This window comes from Manis javanica, chromosome 2 (genome assembly GCF_040802235.1).
Source record: "Manis javanica isolate MJ-LG chromosome 2, MJ_LKY, whole genome shotgun sequence".
NCBI lineage: Eukaryota > Metazoa > Chordata > Mammalia > Pholidota > Manidae > Manis > Manis javanica.
This window is the reverse complement of record NC_133157.1, coordinates 98,718,343-98,742,293: the sequence shown is the minus strand read 5'-3', so window position 1 is coordinate 98,742,293 and position 23,951 is coordinate 98,718,343. Positions and strand designations below refer to the sequence as shown.

Below are 23,951 nucleotides of genomic sequence, written 5' to 3'. Positions count from 1 at the left end.
ATAATATACAATTTCAAGTAATAAATTGCTGTCGAGCTCTGTCCAGTGTCAGGTGTCATGTGTTTGGACATCCCCAGAACCAGAAACCCCCCTCACCGAATGGAAGGAAGAGGAAACCATAAAGCAAAATACTCATTTTTAATGATGTATACATGATAACTGAAGAAAACAGGTGACCATTAAAATTGCCACAAAATAGTAAAAATTTTTAAACTTGCAAAATAGAAAATCAGTAGGACATAATGATAAATAAATACAGAATTTTGGCCTTTACAAAAACAAAATATATATGTCTCGTATCTGAAACTCAACATGGCCAAACACAGCACCCTAGAGTCCCCGCAAACTTGCTCCTCCCTTGGCCCTCCCTCCTGGAGACAGATACCTCCATCTACACAACTAGCCGGGCCAACAGAGGGAGGCCAGGGCCTGTGTTTCCTGGTCACTGCTGTAGTCCCAACACCTAGAATGGGGCTTAGCACAGACTACACACTTAATAAACGTTTGTGGAATAAATGAATGAGTAGAATAATGGTTTCCTTTGAAAGGTAAGTTCACTTTTTATGCAACCCCATGCATTTGTATGTGTTGGCTAAACTCATTGCAGAGTTAAGAGTTGATCTTTCTCATTAACAGTCAAAAAAGAAATGAGATAGAAGTAGATTTGTTTAAATAAGTAATTCTGCACTGTTGCTGAATTCATTAATGCTTACATTAATATTAATAATTAATATATTCACCTTTTAATGAATACAGAGAAGAAAGAATTACTTGGAAGTGTTAGAAACAGGTTGCTTTAAACATTCCAGAAGACTGGAAGCAACAAGTCTCATGTCTCTCTCCCCTTTCGTTGTTTGAGATTCTCCACAATCCAACAGAGAACATCAAGATCTAATCATAGAGAAATGAATGGCAAGAGACAGGAGACAGAACTAAAGGCAGGCAGAGAGAGAAGCAGAATGACCTAGTCCAGGCATTCATTCTGCACCATGTTGCTGATTTAGGTGGTTGAGCTAACAAATGTGAGGTCACAGGTATCTCACTCCTATAATACGCCTTTCACTTTTTAACAGAAGCCAAGTTTATTCTATGATTATGTGGTCTGGCAAAGAGGATTTCCTCCATCTGTGTTCACAGCAGTCAAAGCGGGGAAACTTCTCAAGGCATGTGGCTATTTTGCCTTAAAGAACAGGAGAATTCATGCATTTCCCTTGGCCCCACCAGGAGCCAAAAAGATGTCTGCCATCAGCGTTACACAACAGAGAAGTGAAAGTCATATCCCCTTCCTCAACAAGCTTATATTTGAGGAGGCAAAACCACAGCAAGGCAGTCTGACACACATTTAAGAAAACAGGAACCCGAGAACGCGGGGCACCACAGCCAGGAAGCCTGGGGCAAACAGCAGGTGACTCCCACGACGGGAATCCATGCAGAGCACATGGAGCGCAGAATGCACCCGGGCCAAGAGCCAGGAAGAAGCAAGACCAGATGTGGATGCCTTGTTGAGCAAGCTGAGCCTTTGAAAGTTAGCCTAAAGGCTATGGGATCACTACATGCAATACACCCACATATGTCTTCTTTTTTCAATGCCAGTTTTAATCCCGTAAGACACAGAACCTCCACTCATACACACACACATGACTAACCATTCTACATGGTTGCGGGTAAAACTACAACATTTCCACAATCTGTCATCTGGCCTTAGTGCATCTCCATATTAACAGTTGTTTCCAAGGAGTGGAAGAAGTAGTTCATCTCCACATCAATAGCAAAATTACAAGGGGAAGGGAGGGCATATCAGGACGGAGAGTTTAGGTGGGGTACCTTTTTACAGCTGACTTGCGAGACACACGGGCCAAGCAAAAGTAGACGACTGCTTGTACACAATACACAAGGTTTCTCCCACATTAATTCTCCCTTTGACTGATTTCGGTTTCAAAGGTATTTTCCCTGGACTACACAGGTGTAGTCCCCCTAACCCCCCACCCCGGAGTTACATCTGACGGTAGTTGGTAGAACCTCTGAACCCAAAATCTGTCTTCATGGGTGTGACACTTGGGCAGGCTGCCCTTAGAGATGGTGGGGAGATACCCAGAACCACCTCTGTGGATGGTGGGAAGGCCCCAGTGGCTGCAGTGGTGAATGGTGCAGCTTCACCAGGGAGCCCCGTATCTGTGGGGCTTCCAACTGGGGAGCCCCTAGTAGGGAATTGGTCTCAGAATTGGGGAAGGGTGGTATAATTAACCCTCCAGGAAATAGAAGACCTCTTAGAGGCCCTGAGTGGCCCTGTAACAGCCGGGATTATGGGATGTCTGTTACTCAAAATAGTGGAAAGGGTTATCGAGGAGAGAGACACACCGGCATTGCCTGGAAGAGCTGAGAGGTGACCTATGGGATGCTCTTAAGAAAGAGAGCATTATTGAGAAGACTGGTCATGCTCCTGGAAGATACATTAGCAGTGAGGGAGGGGGCAGCAGAGAATCCGTGTTGCAGGAGGCCATGGGGGAGGAGGAGGAAGGAGTGGTGCCTTCAGCCAGGGAGACGGTTGAAGAGATGTTGAGAGAGGATGAGGGGGTGGGGCTGAGGCCAATCTGTTGCCAAGGCCACAGTCCACAGCACAACCTCTCCCATATTAAAGGCCCACCAGGTTGTAATTAAGAAAATAAAAATGCAACAACATGGGCTCCTCAGGGGGAAGAGCTGGCCCTCCCCAGGTTGTAAAGCACTCCAGGCTCTGCCCCCATACCCAGGATGAGCTGGTGGACATGAGAATGCAGTTTCAGCAGAAGCTGTCAGAACATCTGCCTACATGGCTTTTGCATCTCTGGGATATGGGGGTGAAAATCATTGTTATATCAGGTTCTGAAATGTGTAGACTGGCTTCCCTGATGACTCACCCTTCCCTCTGGCAGTGGTTGCAAAGTGCCCATCAACTCAGGGAATCAGGTGCTTCTGGACTGGCTGGCAGCAGCCATCAGGGCACTTTGGCCTAATCAAGGGGATTTACCATGCTTACCTACTACCTGGAAAATGTATGGAAAACTACAGCAGGTGTTACAGGAGATAGGCATGAAAAATATCATCTATAATATGGGCCCCCAGAGCTCCAATGAGTAGTTCATCACCACAGGAATGAGAAATCTGGTGCTCCATACAGCTCCCACACCTCTCTTGGGGTCCCTAGTGAATACTCTTGCCCCCTACATAGGGCAACACATGAGTGAGGCTACTCGTACTTTAGCAGATGTGGGGGAGGTTGAAACAATAAGGGGCATGGAAGGAAGTGTACACTACAACTGCAAGGAGAGGTGCAAAAGGGCCCCATGAAAGTCATGAGGACCCAGATATGGGTTGATTTGATAAACTCTGGGGTAGTGAAAAGAAACTTGATGGGCAGCCCAATAGGATCTTGTTAGAACTGTGGCACCATTTCAAGCCAGAGCAACAGTTCCAGCTGTTGAGGTCCAATACAGAGAAGCCAGACTCAAAGCCTCATGTCTGGCCTATGTCCCTGCAAAACTTCCTGGGCAACAATACTCAGGATCCACCTGGGACCTCACCCCCACAGGAGGTTGAATGGGCATCACAGTTTGACTGGGGGAAGGAAGAGAGTCAAGGCCCCACCTTGGAGGACACGTGTGGATGAGAGTTCCTGTGGCCAGGATTCCCACCTGGCTCTGGCTGACTAGCTCACTACACACCTGTGGGCAATACATGGCTGTTGACTCTATAAAAAGAGCTCCACCCAGGTATTTTCCACTGTCAGTGAGGACAGGAAGAAAAATGGCAGGTCTCAGCTCTGCGGGCAGCCGTTTGCATTTCCAGGCTCTGGGATATGAGTTCCCTGTGTGATCCTGAATCTTCTCCACAGGCAGTTTGCGAGTTCTTTATCCTCCAGGACGGCAAGTCAGTGGGGGCGGGGGGACGCTGTGAAATAGCAGGGCCTGGAGGCCTCTCTCTGCTTCCCATCTTTGCAAGGAGGAACAGACTCAGAACAGTGCAAAACAGTATCCGGACAGTGTCAAATTAAGCTTAAATTTGGAATGACCTCAAGTCTTTTTTGGAAAATTTCCTAGTGAAACTCATTTTACTTTGGGTTATTCAGAAACATCTAAATATGAAAAAGCTTAGAAGCCACACCCTGTATGCTTCACTACAATGATAAAATTCTTTGTGTATGCAAAATGCAACAGAAATGTTAAATAATGAAGTCACCTCAGAGAAAATAAAATGTACGTTTGAAAAAAAAAAAAAAAAGAGCTCCACCCAGTGCTCTGAGCGCAACATGGTGGCAGGGCTGCAAGGCTGCAGGGGAGCAGAGCAGAGCAGAGCAGAGCAGAGGCTGGAGTGGTGGCAGCACCGAGGACAGAGGGCCAGAGGATGGCTGTGTGGGATGACTGTGCAGAGTCCCAGAGGATGGCTCTGTGGGACGACTGTGCAGAGAGGTCCAGAGGACGGCTGTGCAGACAGAGGGGCCCAGAAGCAGAGACTACCTTGCTGCATGCAGACTCGCTCTGAGTGAATGGGATTCTAGTGACTGACCTGCCACCTGGAAATAAAGTTAGGTATAACCCTTTCACCCCAAAGAATGTTTTGCTGTCAATTTTTTGGTCACACTGAATCTATAGCAAACTTGCCCGGGGCTGAAACCCATTGGCAAGACAACTGGCATAGTTGGCAGGATTCACTGTTGACCAAGGGAAGACAGGTTGCCCTTATGGAAGGGGTACTTTAGCAGGCTGCCCCTGTGAATGGGGAAACAGTGGATCAAGTGGATCATCCCCCAGTGGGCATGTGGTCTGAGGTGGCTTGCCTCCTAGAGGACTGGTCCCCACCCCAGGAGTGGAGGCAAGAGAAGGTGACACCTGAGGCAGTAGGAGTGGCCCTTAGAAGAATAAGTAGATCCTTTGAGAAGCAGAGTGCCCATGAGGCAGCGGGGACTGTGGGTTGGCTGCTTCTCACAGTCTTAAAAAGGTGTACAGAGGAGACCCAAGGAATGGCAGCACGAGAACATGAGATGCAAACTTCAGTAGATTCCCTGAGGAGGGAAGTGGCATTGTTGCTAGAGGCGGCACGAGAATGCAAGCTGCAGAGTGCTGTGGATTCCCTGAGACCAGAGATGGTACTGATGCGGGAGGAGGTGGCACAAGAACATGAGCTGTAAACCTCTGTGGATTCCCTGAATGGAGATGGCCTGGATGCGGGAGGAGGCAGCACGAGAGCGCTGGCAGCAAGGAGCCATTGGAGACAAGACAACAGCGCTGCCAGGTGCTCTGAAGGAGGAAGAGGTCATCAAGGAAAAGGACAAACTCCTGAGGGAAGCACAGGTGGAGGTGGCACGAGAACATCAGCTGCAAAGCATTGAGCTGAAGGTAAGAAAGCTTCTGAAGACTGAGGTAGCATTGCTGCGAGGCACAGTAGAAACTGTAAAGATTGTAGCAGAGGAGGCACTCGGGGGAGGGGAGAGAAAGGTTCAGCCCCAGAAATGGAGGAGCTGAAGCAGGATGAAGGGGTGGTGCCGGAGGCACTGGCGCCTCCTGTATTGAAAGCACGCCCAGTGGTCGTAAAAAAAATAAAAACCCAGCAGCTGAAAGTTCCCCAAGGAGAGGAGCAGCCCCCTCCCCAGGTCATGGAGCACTCTATGGTCCACCCCTGTACTCAGGCTGAGCTGGTGGATTTGGACTCCCGGTTTAGACAGAAGCCCTCGGAGTCGGTATCAGCTTGGCTCCTGCATCTGTGGGACTTAGGGGTGGATGGAATTGTTCTGGTGGGATCAGAGACGGGAAAGCTCTCTTCCCTGACAGTGCAGCCCACTTTGAGGCAGCAAGTACAAAATGCAAGGTGACACGTACAGTAGCCTAAGCAACGAGAACCCGGAAAGAAATAAGACCTGTTACTCACAGGAGGAATTTGAGGGGCCTCATGAGGGTTACGAGGACCCAGTTGTGGGTTGCTTGGATATGGGCAGGAGTAGATGGAAGGAAATTAGACGGAAAGCTAAATAGGATCTTACTGGAGCTATGGCAACAGCTGAAACCAGAGCAGCAGTTCCAGCCACTAAGACCAAAGAGGCAGAGGTCAGAGACAGAGCCACGAGTCCGGCCTTTGCGTCTGCAAGACTTTTTGCTGGAGAGGCTCGAGAACATTCGAGCTTCCTTGCACAGGGACCATTGCAGAGGACTAAGGGCACAGAGATTGAGAGGAGAGAATCCTGGAGGGGTGGAGTGTGGATCAAATGAGAGTTCCTGTGGCCAGGATTCTCACCTGGCTGTGGTTGACTAGCTCACTACATGGCTGTTGACTCTATAAAAAGAGCTCCACCCAGTGCTTTGGGTACAACACAGTGGCAGGTCTGTAAGGCTGCAGGAGAGCAGAACAGAGGCTGTAGTGGTGGCAACGCCAAGGACAGGGGCCCAGAGGATGGCTCTGCAGGATGACTGTGCAGACAGGCCCAGAGGATGGCTGTGTGGGACGGCTGTGCAGAGAGGCCCAGATGATAGCTGTGCAGACAGAGGGGCCCAGAAGCAGAGACTGGCTTGCTGCATGCAGACTCACTCTGAGTGAATGGGATTCTAGTGACTGACCTGCCACCTGGAAATAAAGTTGGGTATAACCCTTTCACCCCAAAGAACATTTTGCTATCAATTTCTTTGGTCACACTGAATCCATAGCGAACTTGCCCAGGGGTGAAACCCATTGGCAAGAGAACACGGTAGAATAGCAATGCATTGGTTGCCTGTGACTGTACAATACGCCGTTGTTGCTGGTGGACAAGGAAGCTGAATGTTCTCTGATTTGTGGCAACCCTGGGCATTTTCCCGGGACCCCTGCTGTGATAGATGGCTATGGGGGTAAGGCAATTAGAATAAAGAAAGCCCAAATCCCATTGGGGATAGGGCACTTACTCACAAAGGAGTATACTCTACATTTCTCCCATCCCTGATTATATTTTGGGGATAGATAACTGGCAGGGCCTGTGGTTAGACATCACTCAAGTTGAGTTCAGACTGAGGGTACCTGTGGTAAAGGCAGTTCTAAGGGGACATGCTAAGCACCCACATGTAGCTCTGCCTGTACCTCAGCAAATGACAAACACTAAGCAGTATAAATTGCCTGAGTGACACAAGGAAATGGGGGAAGCTCTACAGGAGTTAGAGAAGGTGGGCGTCATAAATCCCACTCATAGTCCTTTTATTTCCCCAGTGTGGCCTGTGAAAAAGCCAGACGGCTCCTGGTGTATGAACGTGGATTACAGAGAATTGAATAAAGTCACACCCCCTTTGCATGTTGATGTCCCCTCTATAGCAGCCCTTTGGACACCCTCAGTCATGAAATAGAGACATATCATTATGTTGCACAACTTGTTAATGCTTTCTTCTCTATTGACATAGCACAGGAAAGTCAGGACCAGTCTGCCTTCACATGGGAAGGCCGGCAGTGAACATTCACTGTCCTTCCACAGGGATACGTCCACAGTCCCACCATCTGTCACAGACTTGTAGCCCAGGACTTGGACACATGGAAGAAACCGCAAATGGTGCAGCTGTATCACTACACTGATGATATCATGCTCACGTTTGATTCTCTTCAGATCCAGAAGGTACAGCACTTAGACTGCTGCAACATCTACAGGAGAAAGGATGGGCTGTGAACAGCACCAAGGTTCAGGGACCTGGTTTGTCTGTCAACTCCATGGGAGTTATCAGGTCGGGTAAAACTAAATTTATCACAGAAGCAGTCATAGACAAGGTCCAGGCTATCCCTACCCCTACCACTGTGGCAGTAGTACGAGAGTTTTTGAGTCTTTTGGGCAACTGGAGAGTGTTTATCCTGCACTTGGCACAAATTCTGAAGCTTTTATATGAGTTGGTGTGATAGAGTATTTGGTGAGACTGTGAGGAAACATGTGCAGCTGCCTTTACTGCTGATAAGCAGGCAGTCAAGGCCACGCAGGCCTTGAGTGTAGTGTAATGGACTCATCAAGGCCCTGTGAGCTAGACATTCATGCAACAGAAGATGGTTATGGATGGGATCTTTGGCAGTGGCTTGAACGGACATGCTAACCTACTGGATTCTGGTCACAACTATGGAAAGGAGCAGAGGTCTGGTACACCTTGACAGAGAAGCAACTGGCTGCTGTGTACCATGCCTTGCTGGCTACAGAGCCAATTGCCAAAACAGCTCTGACCGAAGTAATAACCACCTATCCCATCATGGGTTGGGTGCGAGACTGGACCCAAAGGCCATAGATGTCTGCACTGGCCAAATAGAGTACATATTTAGAGCAGCATAGTGCCCTCTCTACTAGCCCCTTAAGGGAGAACTCCAATGCTTATTGGAGCCAGTGACCTATACCAGTGGAAAAGTATAAAGAACTTGCTTTGAGCCATTGGTAGCTGAGACTCCTTATCAGGATGGAAAAGCCCCTATACCTGAAGATGCTTGGTATACAGATGGTTGCAGTCGTGGGCAGCCCCTGAAGTGAAGGGCTGTGGCTTTCCATCTCAAGACTGAGACATTATGGATGGAGGACGGAGAGGGGAAGAGCAGCCTATGGGCTGAGTTCTGGATAGTATGGCTCATGATCACCCAGGAGCGCTCCCCTATAGTTGTCTGCATTGACAGCTGGGCTATCTATTGGGGCTTGACCCTGTGGCTACTGACATGGTATCATGCCAACTGGATGGTTGGTCACCAGGACCTTTGGTGGCAAGAGTTTTGGCAAGACCTATGGGCCTATGGTCAGACTAAAACTGTTACTGTATATCACATGACTGGCCCTTTGCCTTTGGCATCCCCAGGAAATGATGAAGCAGGCACACTGGCCCAGGCATGTTGGCTAGAAGGAAAACCTGCTTCTGATGTAGCTCAATGGTTACACCAGTGTTTGTTGCATGTGGGGCAAAAGACAGGTGTGGGCTGTAGGCCATTGGTAAGGCTTGCTGTCGACCTTTGAAGAAGCCAGCAGAGCCCGCAAGGAGTACCTCATGTGCTCTAAGATGGCCTTACACTGAGGCCTGAAGCAACACAGTACCATAGTTAAAGGGGCCAATACCCCTTGTCAAGTGGCAGAAAGGCTATATTGGGCGTCTGCCCATATCAGAAGGACATCAATATGCCATAACTTGTGTGGACACAACTACTGGGCTGTTGGTTGCTTTTCCTACACACCATGCAGTTCAGCAAATGACCAAAAGGGGCCAAGAGGGTCTCTTTGCAGCCTGTAGTCTACCACAGGTGATTGAGAGCAATCAAGGTTCCCACTTTACTGGACATGCGTTACAAGAATGGGTGCAGCAATTAGGAATAAAGTGGAAGTTTCATGTACTGTATCACCCTACCAGGGCAGGCATGATAAAGAGGTACAACGGTTTGTTGAAATCTAGCCTGAAGTCAGACTCCAATAGTCTATAGGGCTGGTCAGTTCGTTTATGGGAAGTGCTATGGCATTTGAATGAGAAGCCCTGAAAAGGAGCCTTGAGCCCTGTAGATATGCCAACACACATTGCTACCTCTCCTACACAACTGTACGTGCAAACCAAAGAGGAGTTATTGAAGCCAGGATATGGCCAGCAGAGCAACATCCTGCTGCCAGCCCCAACTGCGTTAAACCCTGGAGACTCTGTTGAGTGGATGTGGTCCTGGACATTTTGACACATGGACAAGCAATGGCTGGCCCTTCTGGTGCCTTTGGGGAAAGGCCTAGAAGCTGGCCTTGGGTGTTCCTGGAGTAACAGCACAGTGGCACCGAAAGATCATTGTAGTATACCCAAAACATCTGGGAAGTAAGAGCATCTCACAAGGAAGTTTTGTTTTGTCTTTTTTGTGCCGTGCATGTGCCTCCCATAGCCCTATACATTGACCCACCCATAACTCCCAGAGGGAAGGGGGTGAAAGTCTGGTATACTAGAGCAGGACAAGATCCCATTCCTGTGGATGTCCTGTCACAGGACCACTCTCTTGCATGCATCCTACCTGATGGACAAGATTTGCCTATCCCGGTGTCATTAAAATATGTGTCTTATCACCCTTAAGTTTATTTTCTTCTACAGATCCTGTGGTCTGGATGTGCCCCCTGGCTACAGCTGCCTTTGATTGCTCTGAACTGCCTACCCATTCAGCTACTGACTGCCTGTAGAATAGGACAGCTATGGACTTAATTTGCATAGGACTTTGAACTTAACTGAATCCTCTGGCTTGAGGATTATCGTGCTGTTGTTACTATATGTTATTAGTCTGGTTACAGTGCTCCAGTCTTCTCACACAAGGGCTTTTGCAGAAGGTGGGGAGCTAGTAGATTGTGAGGTGAGATTTCTGGAGGGGTGGGCTGTGGGTTAAATTGCAACATTTCCAGAATCTCTCACTTGGCCTTAGTTCATCTCCATAACAGTAGGTGTTTCCAAGGGGTGAAGAAAAGTAGTCATCTCCATATCAGCAGGTAATTACAAGGGGGAGGCAGGGCATATCTGGATGGGAGAGGTTGAGTGGGGTCCCTTTTTGCAACTGGGTCACAAGAGACATGGGCGAGCAGAAGTGGACGACTGCTTGTAAGAAATATAAATGAGTTTCTCCCATTTTATTTCTCCCACTTTATTTCTCCCTTTGACTGACTTCGGTTTCAAAGGTATTTAGCCCCAGGCTGGGAAGGTGTATTCCCCCCCAGAGTTATAATGATACACGCATCTGTAGTTTTAAGGAAACCACATTTATTAGATAGCTGGAAGGAATGACCAGACTTTTATTTCACAGTTCCCACTGGTCTGAAAAGTGGAGTCCCAGTTTTAATTAGCTCTAAAAACTGCCATGTAGTCCAAACCTCACTAAAATCGAAGGAAGCCATTTGCCACTTCATACAAAGTATTGCTCATGTCACTGGTAAATATAAAGTGTTTCAAGAACACAGTGCTGCAAAAAATATAAAACCAGAGTAAGTACAGATGAGGGTATGGTGAATGGTTATGATATATACCTGAAGGAAATATTTTCAAGTGGAAGGAGGAACACTAGAGTTTGGAGACATAACTCCCTCTTACCAACCACAGAAATGTATGTAAGTTTTTATTAAAATAAGTGACAGCTATACGTGATGCAGTAGCCTGGACTGGATCCTGGAACAGAAAGAGGACATGAATGGAGAAACTGGTGAAAACCAAATCAAGTCTGGAATTAAATAACATACCACAATTTTGACGAATGCACTGTGCTACAATAAGATTTTAGCAAGGGGTACCAGGTGAGGGGCATAAGGGAACTCTGTGTTGCTGTGACTTTTCTGTAAACCTAAAAGGATTCCAAAAGAAAGTACATTCTTTAAATGCAGTAAATAAACACTGGACCGAAGGCTGTTCAAGAAAAGAGAAAGTGATCAAGCACTTCAACTGCTGCTGAAGGATCCAGTAAGGTAAGTGTCCACTGGCCTTATGTTAATTAAGATGCTGAAATCCTACAGGTGCTGGGAGAAAGGAGAGGAAGGGAAGGAAAAACAGGAACTGGGGTGGAGAGCCTGAAAGGCCTACAAACTCCTGTTACCCTGACAATCCCTCCTCTTGTGCCAGACTCCAGGCATCAACTCTCAAGTTACCAACTGCCACATCCAACCTCAGGAGTATTCTGGAAGGTTCTAGAATGAACCAGAAGATCCTGACAGCTTTTCCTGAACTTAGGAATGCATCCTAAACTACTATCCTAATGCGTCCTATACTACATATAGTATTGTATTGCATGATGTTTACTAAAGTGAAAGCAGGGAATAGAAAGTCTATCATGCACTGTTGTCTGAAATCCTGTAACAAAGCACATATTCTGAACACAGAGGGTGTCTGTACATATAATATGGAGTATTTTCAGAGCCATCAGAAATATGCTCTATCTTTCAGAGAAATTGGGAAATGAATGATAAGTCGCAAGGAGGGTACATAAGACCTCAGGATGGGACAATGGCAAGCAATGGAAGGAATGGGGCCAGAATACCCCCAGGGATCACACAACCGCACAGTGGCAGTGTGCACAGCACATACTCATGGAGAAGCAAATGGGAGGGGGGATATCAGATGACAGCTGGAGACAGAAAACACAAAGACAGCAGCTGGTGAGAGCTAGCCCCTCCAGCTTGCCCCAAGAGGAGTAGGCAAGGAAATATGAGCCCCCTGCAAGAGGGAAGATCAGCAGGTCCCCACTGTCACTGCCTCTCCCAATATGACTAGCAGTGCAAGTCAGGGCTGGAGGCAGATGTGTCATGTTGGAAAAGCTCTCCTAGATTCTGAGATAGCAGTTCATTCAAGGAGGCACAGGTACTCAGAATGCAAAAGATACAAAGTGTCTCTCTGTGGATCTGATCTCCCTGTAAAGAAATGCACCATCAGGATTCAGCTTCTCTCATGACCCCAGAATGTGTGTCACCAGTCCTTTCGATCAGTAGCAGGAGCGCAAGACAACTTCCTCTGTCAATCACCTTTGCCAGTTACAGCAAAACGGAAAAGCATCCTTAGTTCCTGACAGGGCTGTAGACAGGGTGCTCAGAGCTGAAGTGTTCCAGTTCCCAACCCCCACACCCTCTACCTGTCATCTCCACATGCTCCCTCAGTTTCATGTCAATCTGTTTTGAAGCTTCAGAATGACTCCCCACCAACCTCTTTTATGTTGTAAGAACAAATGTTGTTCCCTCCCCTCTCCTTCTAGTCATTCTAAGACTGAATGTTTATTTTGAACTGTAAAAAAATTGATATATATCTTTATTTAATCCAGACTTCACAGATTAAGAAAATCAATTAAGTCAACAACTACACACAGTACAATTGGTAAACAGTAGCTTAAAAAGTTTAAAATGTGTAACTGGACTTCATAAGTCTATTTATGTAGAAACATCACTACCTCAATAACCTGGTGGGCACATAACATTGTAGATGTCTCCAGTCACTTACTCTTGAGTTCAACTTTTAATAAAACACAAGGAAGTATGAATACAAAGAACTTATTTCCACAAAACTTTTTCACCAAAATGATTATTATGGCTTAATGGGACTGGCCTGTTTGCAGGTTTGTGGGCCACAGACTAACGCACCACTCGATATCACATCTCTAAACAATAAAATGTCAAACTCAGAAATAAGGTCATTGCCTATGGAAAAGCCTATTGCTATGTTTTCATGGGCAACCGTTTGTTTTTATTTTAAAAGAAAATCTTTGATGAACAAAAAGAACAACTAATTTCAATTTTTGTCACTTTTGGACACCAAAAATTCTAATTTGAATGATCCAAACATGCCTCCAGATCTATACAGAAGTGACAGTGGGCCCCGTGCCCATGAAGACAGTCATCTGGAAATGGACCAGACACCAAGTAGAAGACCTAGCTGGCAGCACAGAGACTCTGCCCATGCTCATATGTGCCACAGTGGTGCTCATTACCCCAGGGGCACAATTCCCAGATGTTATCCCTTATCATGTATGCTATGCATTTCACTGAGAAATCTCATGGGCTCACGGAAGTCAATGGAGCACAACTAACACAAAGTAGCTATCACAAGTTGATGAAAATGCTTCAAACCAAATAATGAGTGTTTTTGTTTGTAAACTCACAGGACAATTGATGAAGAATTCAAAATCATCAGAAATATAAATGTTTATAAAATCCATTAAAACATACAACAACATTAAGAGAAATTCCCAACAAACAGCCTCAGTGACAATACTTCACAGCAATAAAAGAATGCCAGCATACCACCCACACCTTCTTGACATTTTAATTTTCAAGATGTTTTTACTTTTGTTGTCTCAACCTTCCATCACAACCTTGGAGAAGGAAAATGCACATGAGATCCCCATTCCATTGATGTAGAGTGGGGAACGAGGAGGTTAACTGGATTGACTGCCAGACCAGACACCCTGATTCCAAGGTCCTGGTCTGAATGCCTCTAAACAGTACTGCCCTGCACAGGTGGTCTCCCGTTTCAAAGATCCTACTACTCAAGTTGTTTACTTCTCTTCAATGTCCCCGTCCTTACAATGTCCTGGCAGGTGAGGAATAAAACTCTCCTAAGATTAAGGGTCATTACTTTGATCTAAAGATACAGAGAAACTCACAGGTGATCTACTGAGCCACCCTCAACCAGACCAATGCAGAGCTGCCTCTGCACACCACAGTCTCACTGTGTGAACAGGTAGAGCACAGGGAATGAACGCTCACCACCACTGAGAAGTAACAGTGGTAAGAAGACAGTGTCATTCATTACTCTCCTATTGCTTGCAATTTTTTTTATATAAACTACACCCCAACTAGTATAGTTACTGTCAATACAGAAAGATTTTAGAGAACTGTTGACTACATCACCTGTGCTTTACTTTCATCCCCATGACTAATTTATATTATCAGTGAGATTTTGTGCCTCTTTATCCCATTAACAACCAGTCACTTCTCAGTGTCCATGAGTCTATTGCTGTTTTGTTCATTTTGTCTTCTTTTTACGTTCCACAAATAAGTGAAATCACATAGTATTTGTCCACCTGGCTTATTTTACTGAGCATAATACCCCTAAAGTACATCCATGTTGTTGCAAATGGCAGGAATTCTTTCTTTTTAATGGCCCAATAATAATATTCCACTGTGTATATGTACCAAATCTTCTTTATCCATACATCTATTGATGGACACTTCGGTTGCTTCCATATCTTGCCTGTTGTAAATAATGCAGTGATAAATAAAGGGGTGCATATACTTTTTTGAATGTGGGATTTTGTCTTCTTTGGGCAAATTCCCAGAAGTGGAGTTTCTGGATCAAATGGTATTTCTATTTTTAGTTTTTTGAGGACTACTTTCCATAGCAGCTGCACCAATTTACATTCCCACCAACAGTGTAGGAGGGTTCCCTTTTCTCCAGATCCTCTCGAACACTTGTTATTTTTTTGTCTTTTGAATGGTGGCCATCCTAACTGGCATGAGGTGATGTCTCATCATGGTTTTCACTTGCATTTCCCTGATGATTAGCAATGTGGAGCATCTTTTCATGTGCCTGTTAGCCATCAGTATTTCTTCTTTGGAGAAGTGTCTGTTTCAGATCCTCCACCCATTTTTTATTCAGATTATTTGGGTTTTTGATGTTGAGTCATATGAGTTCTTTACATATTTTGGTATGTTGACTCCTTATCAGATATATCAATTACAAACATATTTCTCACATATGGCAGGTTGCCTTTTGTTCTGTTGATGGTGTCCTTTGCTGTACAGAAGCATTTCAGTTTGATGTAGTCTCACTTATTCATTTTTTGTTTACCTTGCCCAGGGAGATGTGTCCAGAAAAAAATTGCTCATGCTTATGTTCAGAATTTTGCCTATGTTTTCTTTTATGAGTTTTATGGTTTCATGTATTATGTTTAGGTCTTTAATCCACTTCAAGATTACTTTTATGTATGGAGTTAGGCAGTAATCCAGTTTCATTTTCTTGTATATAACTGTCTGATTTCCCCAACACCAGTTATTGAAGAGGCTGTCTTTCCCCCATTGTATACTCATGACTCCTTTATCATATATTAATTGACCATATATGCTTGGGTTTATATCTGGGCTCTCTATTCTGTTTCATTGTTCTATGGGTCTGTTCCTGTGCCAGCACCATACTGTTTTGATTACTGTTAAGTTTGCAGTAGATCTTGAAGTCAAATTGCATGACATCCCCAGCTTTGTTCTTCTTTCTATTGCTTACAATTTTTAAAAAATATGTATTATTTTTAATAACCTACTTTTTGAAAGAACAAAGAAGACAATATAGGAAGGCCTCTCTATGTCCACAGTGAATAACCTATAATCTAGCAACAGGAGATGGCAAATTGCAACCACCAGAAACTGTGGACTGCCTGTCTCTACCACAGGCTCATCTCAGAAAGCAAAGACTTTGAAGTCAGTCTTGGGCTCCTTGTCCTTCTTGGCCATGTACTAGTATTGCCCAGCTAAAATTTCCCCTTGTGTGAAATGAAGGTAACACCTAATTTGTTGGTTTATAAATTCATATGTTACAGTCCTAGAAGAATGCACAGAACTTTGAAGATAGTCAATTAAAACTTTATTATCATCATGTTTTCATCATTACTTTTTCCAGTATATATTTCTGGGAACTTCTAGGTTCCATGACCCATGTGCACAGGAAGAACCACAGGCCTCCCAGTATCCCCGCTCAGGCCACAGTGCTCATCTCCTGCCATCACTGTGTGAGCAGCTTTCTAAGGAACCAGACACACACAACTTGTCCATAGCTATGATCCTGTTGTCTGAGCTGCTCTGAACCAGTGACCCAGCACAGCTTTGTCGTCTTGGAAGACAAGGTGGTGGCAAATGTCACACAAGCATCTTTTATAGACCTGAAAAATACACAACTGACTGTAGTATAAACTTATCCTAACAGGAACCCTGTACTTCCTGCCACAGAGGGCATACCTCACACTTGCCTTTCAAAATGGATTGAAATCTACACTAAATGTCAGCTCTGGAAATCTCCTGCCAATGAATGCAGAGCACAGAACCACAGAGGCAGACAGCCAAACTCTCCCGTATCTCAAATCTACTCTGAGCCACACTGCCATCCTAACTAGGCTTGACAATTTTACATGCACTTCTGACTAGCAAATGAGAATCTTAAGCTGAAGTGACTCGTTTCATTTAATGTGAAGATCTGACCTGCATATCAGCTGTCAAAAACCAGTGCCGAGGTCGGAGGGGGTGAGGCAATCAGAGCTTGTCTGAGGGTCCCAGTAAGCCGCGTGAATGCCTGTGATCACTCTGCACCTGCTGGGGGCATGGTAGGCCTGCCCTCCACTGCCCTTTCCCTGCCATATATAGCAGCACTGGGCACCTGGCACAGACACCCTCAGCACTCGTGGCCACCTGTAAATCTGCTCAGAGCAAAAGCATGGCATGTCTCAGCTAATCGAAGAGATCCCCAGACACTGTAGGCCTGTGAAAGAAGTAACAACCGGGCCTGGCCCAACCGAGAAATCTCAGCTGCCTAGACTACTCAATGCGAGGCCCCCTCTGGCATCCACTGTGGTCTAAAGGCTCTCCATGGTGTCTCTTAGAAATAATAATAAACAGCACAGCAAGTTAATTCACAGTAAAAAGGCAACAAACCAAACAGGTCTGTTTCTCCTAACATTATCCGTGGTAGGCAAAAATTTGCACTATCCATGTAGATCTTGAAATAGGTACTATGAGAAATACCAGTGTTAAAACACATTCACCATGAAGAGTAAATCAAAAGCAAAGATATTATATTTCCAACTGAAAAGTACAAAAAAAAAATTTAAGTTAATCCAGTATTCCACTATTTATAGTTACCATAAAGAGTAATTCAAGAGCAAGTATATTACGTTTACCATCTGAAAAGTACAAAAAAAAATTTAAGTTAATCCAGTATTCCACTATTTATAGTTACCTCCAGGATTAAAAGACCAAAAGGCCTATTTTCATGCCTACGGACAAGGCTGGCAGCCCCAGTGGACAGCTCTGTGTGCATGTCAGGCTTTACAACTGCTATGCCCAGCCATTGACTAAGTCGGCCTAAATTGGAATTTGTTTACTAGTATATCATTGGAATCTCTTGTTTAACCCTACAAATCACTTGGCTTTGATGACTACTTTCACTGACAAAGAACACAAAAGGTAGTCTTTTCAAGGCCATAGAGCCAGACCACAACTGGAGTAAGCAGGAAAGTGACTGCCTCAGAGACAAAATTTAAAGGGCTGCCAAAACTTCAATAGTCCTGATAAATATTTTACTGTGATAACTGACAAGATCAAAATTAATGTCAAGTATCCATGATACAGAAAATGTTAACATTTTAAACAAAGAGAGCAACACTGCCTGTAAGAGGGGAGTTTAGAGCAGTTGTCTCCAAATGTTCATCATAATCACAGGGCACACTGCTCCCCCACCGGGGTCAGGAAATCAGTGCCCACCCGAGAGCTAAGACCTTAGGTCAGAGACCCAGCCAGTCCCTGGAGCCTGTCTCTTTGCTTCAACCTTCTAAGGGCCACCTCCTCAGTCCCCACCTCCCAAGTCAGAGGACTGGAGTGTCTAATGGAGGAAACAGAGGTGAGAAGGACCCTTTGTGCCCACACACACACACCAGGTACCCATTATAAGAAATAACTATAAAATGCATTATTTGTTTTTTTTTTTCAAAAAATTACTTGGGAGTTAGCAATTCATGTTCCTATTTTATAAAGACTCTCAAGTTCCAACACAAAAGCCTTTGCTGATGTCATTTTTTACAGCATGTGCTGAGTGATCAAGTATGGTCTATTCCTTTAATAACCTCCCATAAATGTTCCCTTCAGCCTAGAGCATCTCATTGGAGGGGGTAGGCAACAGAGTAATTCTCAGGATAGAGAGAACTCCCAGGCTCCCTCTCCTCCTCAGTGCTAGAGGGCTCTCTACAGCATATGCTCTCCAATAAGCAGTCCTGTCACCTGGACCGGACTTTATCCATCCCAGCTGGGAACTCCAAAGTCACACATTCCTGGGTTCCAATCCTACATCTCTCACCTACAGGCTCTGAAAGAGTATGCAAACTTCTTAACCTCATCTCAAAATGGAGACAGCATAACCTACATCAAAGAATCAGCATGAGGACTTAATCAAATAATGGATACAAACCCCTAGACTGCGATATAACTGGCCAGTAAATATCAATGTCTTCCCCTAACAACCTATCGAAAGTCCTATTCATTAAACATACTTCTGCAGGCAGCTCTGTGATGAAAATTCACATGGAAATGAGATACACACACACAAAGGCACATAAGAGCATTTTATAAACACAAAAAAGTTAAAGGATTTAAAGACACCCCGTACCCAATTAATCAACTTCATGGTAAAACGTGCAATAACTTTAATAGTTTCTTCCAACTTAGAAGGAACAGTAGAGCAGAGCTTCTTTGTTTCCTGCACAAATGCAATAATCTGACATGTACCTGCTATTGGTGAACTTAGTGATCTTGTGTTTCGCAAAGGAAACAGCACAGGAGCTTCTAGGAAATAACTCCACTATCTGAAATAATGTCTTGATACTACTTTCAAAATAATGACAACATAATCTATTTTTCACATGGAAGTCAAATGTCTTAACTTTAGGTTTCTAAGAACTTTTACAAATACACCTGTAAGTGGCCCAAAATTTTAGCCAGTTTCATATAAACTAGAGAAAAAAATTATAAACACCTGTAATAAATATAAACTGCAAACTTCACTGATTGATCTATTTAAAATATGAAAATATATCAAAGAAACTCAAGAACAGCTATCTACATACCCTATTTCCTTTCTGTGTTAAGTTTCTAGGTTTCTAGGACTCTCCTCTGAGAAACAAAAATTAATTTACTTCTACTAATGAGTCAATGGGAAATTAACTTATGAAGCATTGATAAGCTTCATGACATTTTTACTGACAAGGAACCATATCATCTTCTAGATGGAAGAAAAACAATCTCTGAGCCATGCCCAGGCTCAAAAAACTCTGACCTGCTGTACACGGAGGTCTGGGCTCAGGGTCACTGCTTTGATCACGCAGCCCTCACCAGCAGGGATCTGAAGGTAAGCCCTGGTCTCTGCTCTTAGGGGCTGTTTTGTTGAAACCTTCCTTATCATGGAAACCAAGTACCTTCAACTAAAGAGAATTCGGTTCTCACTCCTGCTTTCACTAAATGCTGTAAGGACAGAAATCTATCATTGGAAATCAACATTTCTGTTGTTCACATTCTCCATTTTGATGGGTGTTTTTTTCCCCCCATAGCTTTAAAAATCAGGAAAAAGGACAAGGAATGTACCTGAGCTGTGATTCTAAAGCACCTCCAGCAACTGGGTGTGGCTGTGGCTACAGAAAGGCATGATCTCTGGGCAAAATTAGGGTGCTAATTCCTTTTCTACCGGCAGTTTCTTCTTCAGGATCTATTATTAGCCTCAACCTTGCAGGAGTTTGTATTTTAATAAGGGAGGCCACATCTAAATGCTCAGACATATTATTCTCCTCCTTTAAAAAATAAATGCAAAATATTGGACACTAGGAATGCAAAGTCAAATCCTCCTAGTTTAATTTCTACTTTCTCCTACATCACTCAACTAAAAAGCAAAAATGTTTGTGTCACAAGCACTCCTTGTTAAGATTCTTGCTGAGGTTCTAGGGGCTTCCACCAAATGAAGCCCCACCAGGTTCCAGAGAGGTGGCATCAGGGTAAAGAATTTGGAGCTCAAACAGGTGGCACTGGCTCTTCTCTGAACACCTTCTTCCCCAAGCCCAAAGCAGCTATGTTCATCGTCACACCAGCCTCCCTCGCCAGAGTTTGTGTAGTCAAAGTTTTCATGACTAACAATGAAGGAAAACCACTGGGGAGAGATGTTAAAACTTGCTCCCAATCTAGTGCATGAAAGAACATGAGTTACATAAACTGCTTTTACAGGATATCTGTGGCAGACACTGCAGCTGACTGCCACAACATCCATTCCTAAATCCCTTTGTCCGTTGCTGCCTGCAGCAAAGGTGGCTGGAAAGCCATGCCAGGGTCCCTGGCAGCCGGGTGGCCATGAGACCCCCTCTCTGCCCAGTGAGACCTCAGGGTCCAGGAGCAGGGCTAGAGCACAGGAATAGATGTGGGGGTGCCACCTCAACGACTCCCTCTCATCCTCTCTCCTGTCTTGCACATTGTGGGAAATAACAGGCAACATGGGTCCACATGCCCATGCCAGCCACCCGCACAGAGGCTGCCATCCACATCCCAGCCACCAGAACCACTCCACACTGTGCCCTCCTGTCCCACTCCTGGCTCCCCAGCAAGGACTCCACACTTCAGACGCAAGAGCCTCGGCTGAGCCCTGTCTGTGACCCCTTATTCCAGTGTTTCCATCTTCAAGCTTGCTTTCTCCTCCCCCTCAACCAAACCCTACCTCACCAACTCGATGACACTGGCCAAACCCCCCATGGGCAGTGCTTCCTTCATCCACTAACACACACCTGAGCATCTACTCTGTACCAGTTCCTAGAATGCGGTGGAAGGTGAACCAGGACACCTTCCTCTGCATCCAGGGACAGCTCATGTCTCTGTGACATACTGGTAACACCTAGGCTCCCACTGCACCAATCACCGAGAACTTTCCCTTCCTTTATTCTTCACAAGCATTGACAGAGCGCATCCTCTGTCGCAGGCACTTCACGGAAGGACGTTTATCTCCCTCACCTCCATGTGCCATGGCGTCAACGGCAGCCCATCACCTGGGCTTCCTTTATTCTTACTCCCTTACATTTTCCCACTGTTTACTCCTCACAAACCCTCATCCTATTCTTTGACTTCCCACCACGTACTTTTGTTTTCAATTTATTTTCTCTTTATCTGTGTCCAAAGTTATAAATATATAAGTTACGTGTTTTTAATGGTAAACCTTGATATCTTTATACCAAAAACATTATTATTTAGTCTAGCATATGACTAGCCAGATGCTTATTAACACCGCTATTATTTAACATTATTCTGGAAGACCTGGCAAGTGCAACTGAACAGAGAGGTAAATACAGAAAGGATGCAAAATAATCATTATGTGCAAATGATAAAATCATATACCTGGCAAACCCAAGAGAGTAACTTGAATTATTATAACACTAAGATAATTCATCAAGGTTATTAAAATTTAACTTAATAAAATAATTGCTTTCCAATGTGAACAATAGCCAGTCTAATAATACAGAAAAAGTTGACAATAAAAATCAAAAGCATTATGTACTTAGAAAACATTGAATCAATATACTGAATTTATATGATGTTTAAACTTTAAAACTTTAAAAAGTAACAAAAAAGAAAACTTAAGTATACGGAAAATTATATATATATATATAGTATTCTTGGATATACATTTTTTTGGGTTAATTAGAATTAACTGTTTTAAAAATGTCAATTCTCCCCAGAATAATTTTTAATTAATGCATTCCCAATTAAAATATTAACAGGATTTCTATTTGTTTTGTTTTTGTGGAATGGACCAGCTTGAACAAAATGAATCTAAAGTTATAATCTTTAAAAATAACCATAAAAATAAGGAAAAATATGAAAACAAAAAACAATGTGGAGATACCTTATCAGAATTAAAAACAGTTTGAGAGTAATGAAAAAGAGAAAAAAATAAATGGAATAGAATATAGAATACAGGAAGAATCAAATGTATCTTAGTTTATGGACTATATGACATTTCAAGCAAAAGCAAAAAGGAATGACTATTAAAAGAAAAATGGCCCAGCAATTGTATTTCTAGAAAAGCCCAGAAAACTGGAAGCCTACGCAGAAGACAAAAATTAACATGTTTACATTTGGAGAAAAGGAAGGAGCAGGGAGCCTTTATTTATTGTCTGTACTGACTAAGTTATCTGAATGTTTATAGGCTTTGTTATGTCAGTTTGTTTTTCTTGGTAGTGACATAAGAATCATTTCTTTTCTAAACCCTTCTGCCCTATAAATTGGGGGTTGAGGGCACACACATTAGCTCAGGCTTTACCATCAGACTAAAACAGGCTCAAAACCCACCATATCCAGGCACTGTTCACGTGATCTTGGGAGGTTGCTTTTCTTCCCTAACACCATCCCTTCACCTGCAAAATGAGAACAACACCCTCACTGAGTTGGTTTAAGTATTAAATGCAGTAAAAAATACTCAGCCGCATACCTGCCACACCAGATAATTACCTGATAATGGAAGTGGCCACCATGCTGCCAGCTGGGGTTAAACAGCTATACCACTTTACAGCTGTGCTTGTAAGACAGGGAGGTAATGTTGCATATACACCTGAAATAAGAAGCTCTCCTAATGTGTTCACCTAGTGCTTTTCCCAATACACTACATTTTAGTCATATTTTCTTAGAAAGTAACAATTTATTTTCTGTGGGACAAGAAAAACCCAGCTTCTAGGGTACCTGTAAACTCTAATATACTGGTGGGGATTAGCTGGCCAAGAAAGAACAGTTTATCTTATAATCACATTTAGAAATGTATGATAAAGACCATCTCTTCTTCTTTCCATCCCAAGTTCAAACCTTAAAAAGACAACTTGAAGGTAACTTGTCCAAGTCAGCATGTCCAGACAGCATTAGCACAGATCTCTGCACTACCAACATAAGTCAGTCCTTTATATGATAAGCTTTTAAGAAAGTCATTTCAATGCCCCTGAAACCATAGCAAAAGCTAACAAAGTCTTGTAGAAATACACATATCTGAAGCTAAGCTGGGTGGAAGACCAGTGGTGACATTTTCTAGTGCTTTATGTGACCAAGCGTTCTCACTTAAATCAAATACTTACTGTCCCTCAATTCAAGGAATTTTTTCCACAAGTGCCAGATCATGCACAATATGATTTACAACAAACACTGTCCTTAATCAGATGGGGAATGCTAATACCTATCCCACAGCTCACACTGAAGAGACTGGTATACAGCAACTGCCAAATGACAGGGTCTTTGAATACCTCAGCCACAGCTCTTGTTTCCAGGAAGCCTCTCCCCACTCTATCAAAACATTAACAGGGATTGTCTCAGAGTCAGAGTGAAAATTCTTTCTTCTCCTCCCACTATCTATCTTTCCAAATGTCCCACCATGAGCTGTTTTAGAATGGAAGAAAGCAGCTGGTGTAGCAGGCAAACCCCATCCTACGCCCTGGGCCGCCTCAGCTGCTGCTGTCTCCAGGCCCAAGGGCATGTCCTCAAGACTTACCCTCCCTGGCTCAGCTTAGCTAGGGTCCCCAGAGCTGTGTCCACAAACGAAGCCTCTCCTCTGCACACCCACCCAGCTGAGGAGTGCAGGCAGATGGCATACTCTCCATGACTCAAGGACACTTGGGCTGACAAATGGAAAAACAAACCAAGCACCTACAACACCCTCAGAGGAGCTGGCAGCCAAGCTCCAACCACCTCAAAGAATGGGCAAAGAGGT

General features: G+C 44.3%; 1 protein-coding gene and 1 pseudogene across 21 annotated transcripts in view; both read right to left on the bottom strand.

Annotated features, from left to right (window-relative positions):
- PARD3 (par-3 family cell polarity regulator) overlaps positions 1-23,951 on the bottom strand; it is an 804,135-nt gene that overhangs the window by 709,687 nt on the left and 70,497 nt on the right. For 9 of the 21 annotated variants that reach the window (XM_073228943.1, XM_073228947.1, XM_073228945.1 and 6 more), the window contains exon 1: positions 22,553-22,617. The exons of the other annotated variants lie outside the window; for them this stretch is intronic. In XM_073228943.1, coding sequence (XP_073085044.1) covers positions 22,553-22,609 — 57 coding nt within the window. In that variant the 5' untranslated portion in view covers positions 22,610-22,617. Of the gene's footprint in view, positions 1-22,552; positions 22,618-23,951 lie in introns of those variants that run through there. 21 annotated transcript variants of the gene reach the window in all.
- The window catches only part of LOC108386150 (rho-associated protein kinase 1 pseudogene), a 120,951-nt pseudogene that overhangs the window by 26,550 nt on the left and 70,450 nt on the right, over positions 1-23,951 (bottom strand).